The following is a 5720-nucleotide window of genomic DNA, read 5'->3' as shown; positions in this document are numbered from 1 at the left end:
TTAAATGGCATAATCACTTATAATAATTGTAACAGTTGTACCTAAGTGTCTTGATCTTGATGGGTACACAAAGATTAAAATAAAATAACACCCAAGTTACAGAAATATTCAGAGGTAATATTAAAGGTACTCAAGCCAGGTTTTTGGGTTTAGAAGGTAAATTGGAATTTTATAGAGGATCATTTCTGCTAGAACTTGAACACGAGCTGAGTTTGATGCTGCCAGAGAAATGTCTTTTTGATAAGTTGGCTGTTTTTACTGTTAAGTTCAAGTCATGGTGATCCGATGGCAGGGGAAAATGGAGGGACAAGTGGCATTGCCCGCGTAGTTGGGAAAGCCCGAAAGTAAGCAGACGGGCATCAACTGAGCAGGGTGATGAAGATATTACAACAGTGACAGGTATGTACTATGCATGAACTTGCAGTCAGATTTGCTAATAATGAAAGTGAAAGCTAAGAATTAAATCAACTTATTCATCCAATTGATTTGTCTGAGGTGAACAGGACAAGTTGCAGTTCATAGAGTGGGCTTGATTTTTAGGATAAAGCCCACAGAACTTGGATAATCTCGATGCATATGTTGACATTGTGAACGGAGCTATCTACCTAGGGTTAATGTCCACAGAAGTTGGATGGCGGTGCTTACTGTTTAGAGTTCGATCTTCACTCATATTTTTCTATAAATTATTGGCTAATGCAAATGATTATCTTACCTTAACTCCTTAAGTAATGGCCCAAAAATTCACACTTGCTGTTCTGGTTTTACTCTTTGTTACGCTAATGGCAGCTTCAGCTGTTGAAGCCCAAAGCGGATATCGTTTTGTGTATGCTGTCCTTGGGAATATATACTGTACCATCAATGGTAGTACGGGTGCTAGTGGCGCTGCAACTCCAGTTTTCCCAGGTGACCACTCATATTATGATCATTAGCCAAATATACTTAATTGCACACCTGCACAGACTTGTTCAAAAAATGTATTCAAGTGTACAAACATCTCGTTAATATGCAGGAGCTTTGGTGCAACTTGTGTGCGTAAATAGCACAAGTCCAACTCTTACTGCAACAACGAAGGCCGATGGTACATTTACCATTCAAACATATAATCCAATACCTTCAGACTGCAAAGTAGTTGTCGTGACGCCACTCTCCACCTGCAACTCCTCCCTTCCAGCCACGGGAGGTCTTGTCTCCTCGCTACGGACTGTTGGAAGCATTGTTCTTCGCACTGATAAACATTTTCTTTATACCCCGGAGGGTTTCAGTTACGTCCTAGATTTGCCTTCATGAGTTCAAGTACACAAATATGAAGTGTTTCGAAAATTATCCATCATTTCATATACAAGATGAACTTGTAAGGATTATCGTGTACTATATAAAATCTGCCAATAACAATAAAACAAAATAAAATGGCTTGCTAATAACAATTTGTCACCGGGTGCTCTTGGTCTCCTAGTAACCCCCTCGCTCTTCTTACGTGACGTCGAGAATCCAAATCTTGTCAAGGTGTGTTAATTATCAAAAAAGTTGACAAATAGTCATCATGCCGCCTTTTCAATTTGTTTTCCAATTCTCAGGATTTCCTTCAAAATACACTATATCTGAGAAAAAGAGTGTCAGCTCAGGGGGTGATAAATAACTGCAGTAAAAATATGAGTTCCCAAACAAGTAAAAAGCTGGTAAATTATTTTGAACTAAAAAGCGAGAAAAAAATAACAAAAATAATACAGAGCACATGGAATTTACAGAGTCTTGCAGTTAGTTGGCCTACTGATCATCAACTGAAGCTCATCAATTATACTGCAACAACGTCTATCATGATTCACAATACGCCAAATCATGATCAGGTCTTGAACATGCATGCACAGTTTTATTACATGATTTGACAGAACGACTACTTACATAACAGCTCTTCTTTTGTTTTCTGCAACTGATATGCTAACCTGTTGCTCGCAAACTAAAAACATGTTTATAGAGCATTCCATTAGCATATGATAAAGAATAAACATAACGTCCAGAGGTAAAGTGTGATTACAATTGATGGTTGTATTTTCCGGTGGGTAACTGCACTAATTATTCTTTCATATGGTATGAAAAACATTCACCCGCTTCAGGATGGTAACTGCACAATTATTTGTTTAGTCAATTCACTATGATCAAACTTTTATTTTCATGTATAAACTTAATTAGGTTGAACTTGTTAACACTACGAATATACACAAATTATTGCAGACTTGCACTACTGCCAATTCTAGTTATGACGATTCGCATAGTACTCGTGCCCCAGCGATGAGCTTGCATTGCAAAAGATGAAACGAAAGAGTACTGCAGCATTGCAGTTGAGTATGTTTACAGGTGAATAAGAGGTTTTATTACTTCCATCAGATAGCAAGTAGTATAATTTCTTTCAAACAGTTATGATGGCCACAGCCACAGAAAAGGGGAAAGAAAACGAAACTCCTTAATATTTAACTAATAGATAGATTGATTTCATCTCCTATCATAGATAGATGGATTGACAAAATATATCATGTCTTTACTTTAAGAAGATTCCCCATCTCAAAAAGGCCCAACACGGACTTTAAAATGGTAGGCCTCCATATCCAGTGGGCTCCTCCTTTAGAGCCCAATACATAATAAGTCATAACCTTTTTCCCATGTCTTTTTGCATTTATCAGTCATAATAACATATACTACTACTATCAACTCTAATTATCAATGTGTAAACTTTGGTCACCTAGTCTAATGTCAACTTCTTTGTGCTATGTCTTCCTAAAGCCTTAATTTACTTTCGAGAGATGGCAATATCTTGATATATATTCAAGGACCAATCCGAATCCTGATAGACGATTGTTATTGTATTGTACATTTAGTGTGAATTTTGTGTAACAATAATATCCTTTTTTACTAAAGAATTAATTGCAATGAAAAAGTCCTCTGTATGATAAATTTGGGGCAATCTATGTATCTTCATCAGTATATAGTTTATGAAAATGTAATGAAGATAAAGTGTCAATGTAGTGTATATGATAAGACAACATAACTTAGCACCCAAGACCTATCCAAAGGATGGCCATTTTAATGTGCTCCTCAACAACAATGCAAGCAAACATTTGCTTGCTTTTGACTCAAACATGAACTTGGGGAGTCGTACAAATTACAAAATGTCTAAAATACACTTGTGATGAATCCTTCACATGCACACCTAGATACACAAATATGCCCTATTCCTCACTTGCATCTCATTTTTTAATATTTTGTGGGCAGCTAAAGAGCCAGCAAACACCTAGAAAGAAAGACTCCTAGATTGAAACACTAGCCAAAAAGATCCGAATCCAATCCCTCAATCCAAACACTTTACTCCACAAACAAGACCTTTTAGTACATGTACAAAAAGTTGAAATCATCCCATCAATCTTCATCCAATTTCTATAATAACCATATGCAAATTGCTCACATCTAAACATTACAAAAAGTTCATTGTATATCTTCCTTCACTTCAACCACCAAAAAGTTACACATACATGCATTCAGATTGAAGAACAATAAACAAAGTAATGCTAGATTGATTTATGATATGAAACTAGATATATAATATATGTATCAACAATGAACAAAATGCATTAACAAAACAAAGGAACTTATTAAGAATCTAAACAGTGTAGAAATTTTCAGTAACAATACCAAATTGAACATAGCCCTTCAAATCCTTAACTTCTCACTGCCAACAAAGAAGGAATTGCAGCTAAGTTTGGACCACCATTTTTATTACCAACTGAACCACCATTTCTTTTGGGCTTACCAAATGCCCTCATTGGGCTAGCAAAAGCCCAACCCCAAGTCTTGCTCCTGCTCTGAGCTAGCTGCCCTGCCACCGCTGCCACGGCTGCTCCGGCCGCCGTAGGCTTCACATTCAAATTATTATTAGTATTATTGTTGTTTTCGTCTGTCGAAGACGAAACCCAATACGAAGATGAGGAAGAAGATGATGAAGAGGAAGTTATCATAAACCCACTAAATAAACCTCCGCATTTGGGTCTTTGTTTGATGCAATCTTGGCCTCCGGCGACATTTCCGGCGCCGGACCGGCGAGATTTCGATTTGCCTTCTCGTTGTGATTCTACTCGCCGGAGAGTGCAGTCGCCGAACCCAGTTGAGATTCGCTCGAAAAAGTCGCCGGAAAAGCTCCGGCTACCACAGCCGACGGATCTTGACCTTGAAACTTTCCGGCCAAATGAAACTTGATCCGGACTGTCATTTTCCTCGACTACTATAACCTCTTCTTTCTTGGAACTTCTCTTTCTTGACCTTGAGAATGATCCCGTGTTTCCGGTGTTTGTAGATGATGGAGAACTAATCTGTTTAATGTCCGGAAAGTTTTTGCCTGAAACATGTTTGTTGAAATGCCTAAATGACCAGAATCTTTTTTTATTCTGATTAATGTCGTCGAGTTCGTTGTTGAAGCACATGCCTCTACGAGGGGTTGCGGTGGATTTGCTTCTTCTGAAGATCATGGCATTATTTGAGTGATGAGAATTTGTAGATGATGAGTTCTTGTTTTTCTTCTTTTTGTGTGTGAGAAGGTAAGGGATTTGGGAGATTTTGAAGCTGTGGTGGTGTTGACATTCATTTTGGGTGTTTGATAAAACTGAGGATGGTGTTATTGTGCGGATAGGAACAACTGATGAAGTTGTGGTAGTGGTGGTAGTGAAGGTTTGATCAGATCTGCAAGAAGGTGATGAAGAAGAGGAGGAAGATGGGAAGATTGTTATGGGAAATGAGGAAGAGACTAGTTTGCCTAGCTTTTCTTGGAGACAAAGTGCACATATTCCACCAGGTGTGTTGTTTTTGTATGGATGGTCTGTGCATAGCATGCTCATGTCTCCACAATCTTCTTGAACAACTTCCATTGCCATATTTTTCTTTTTTTTTGGTTTTGAAGAAATACTAAAGAGAAAACTTAGAGCCAAGAGATAATGGTAAGTTCTTGAAATTGTAGCTTGTAGTGGTGTGTTCGTAGCATGGAAATGGTTGCTAATGTGAACTGTGAGTGAGAGAGAGAGAGAGAGTTAATGGAGTGATGAAGGGGGTAAATGCATCAAGTTAAAGAAGGATGGATTGGGGGGGCTGGAGTCTGAAGGGGAGAGAGTTCCCAGAAGCACGTGGAGGTCTGACTCTCTTATTACTTCCTATACTTTAATTTCTTATCAACAACTCATGCAGAACCCTAAGCTTCTATGCATACACTCATCTATCAATATTCAATACTAGCTTTATCTCTGTGCACGAGATATCTTATAAATATTTTATAATAATTTTTAATATTGAATTTAATTAATATGTTTTTTGAAAAATTATAAATCTAACTCTATTTAGTTGCTAAAATTTATTCTATTAATATTTGTTTTTTTATTTTAGTTATCGTATTGTTTTTGCTTAAAATTTTATATATTTCTAATTTTAAAATTAATAAATTTATACATATTCACTTAATAAATTTATTATATCATATACAATTAAATTTTTATTTTATACTTTACAGCCAATTATGTACAATATTAAGATAATGATAGAAAATATGAGAATTTATAATTATCATAAATAATTTTATAATACTATTTTTATTAGTATTAATTTTGATTTATTTACTTTACTTGCTTTACTCATAAAATTTATATTTTTTGTAATTTTTAATTAATAAAATTTTACATTTTTTACTATAA

The 5720-nt window shown here is 36.1% G+C and overlaps 2 protein-coding genes across 2 annotated transcripts; one reads left to right on the top strand and one right to left on the bottom strand.

Annotated features, from left to right (window-relative positions):
• The first annotated feature begins 625 nt into the window (after positions 1-625).
• LOC141701109 (phylloplanin-like) lies at positions 626-2285 on the top strand. Its single transcript, XM_074504752.1, has 2 exons — positions 626-903; positions 1010-2285. Exons 1-2 carry the CDS (start codon positions 729-731, stop codon positions 1285-1287), a joined length of 453 nt encoding a protein of 150 aa, XP_074360853.1. The 5' UTR covers positions 626-728; the 3' UTR covers positions 1288-2285.
• Positions 2286-3329: 1044 nt separating this feature from the next.
• Positions 3330-5199, bottom strand: LOC141701111 (uncharacterized). Its single transcript, XM_074504754.1, has one exon. The coding sequence runs from the start codon at positions 4911-4913 to the stop codon at positions 3708-3710; it is 1206 nt and encodes a 401-aa protein (XP_074360855.1). The 5' UTR covers positions 4914-5199; the 3' UTR covers positions 3330-3707.
• Between the last annotated feature and the right edge of the window lie 521 nt (positions 5200-5720).

Source organism: Apium graveolens, unplaced genomic scaffold (assembly GCF_009905375.1).
Source record: "Apium graveolens cultivar Ventura unplaced genomic scaffold, ASM990537v1 ctg3368, whole genome shotgun sequence".
Taxonomy (NCBI): Eukaryota; Viridiplantae; Streptophyta; class Magnoliopsida; order Apiales; family Apiaceae; genus Apium; species Apium graveolens.
Note: the sequence above shows the minus strand (reverse complement) of the source record. Positions and strands in the feature narration are given on the sequence as shown.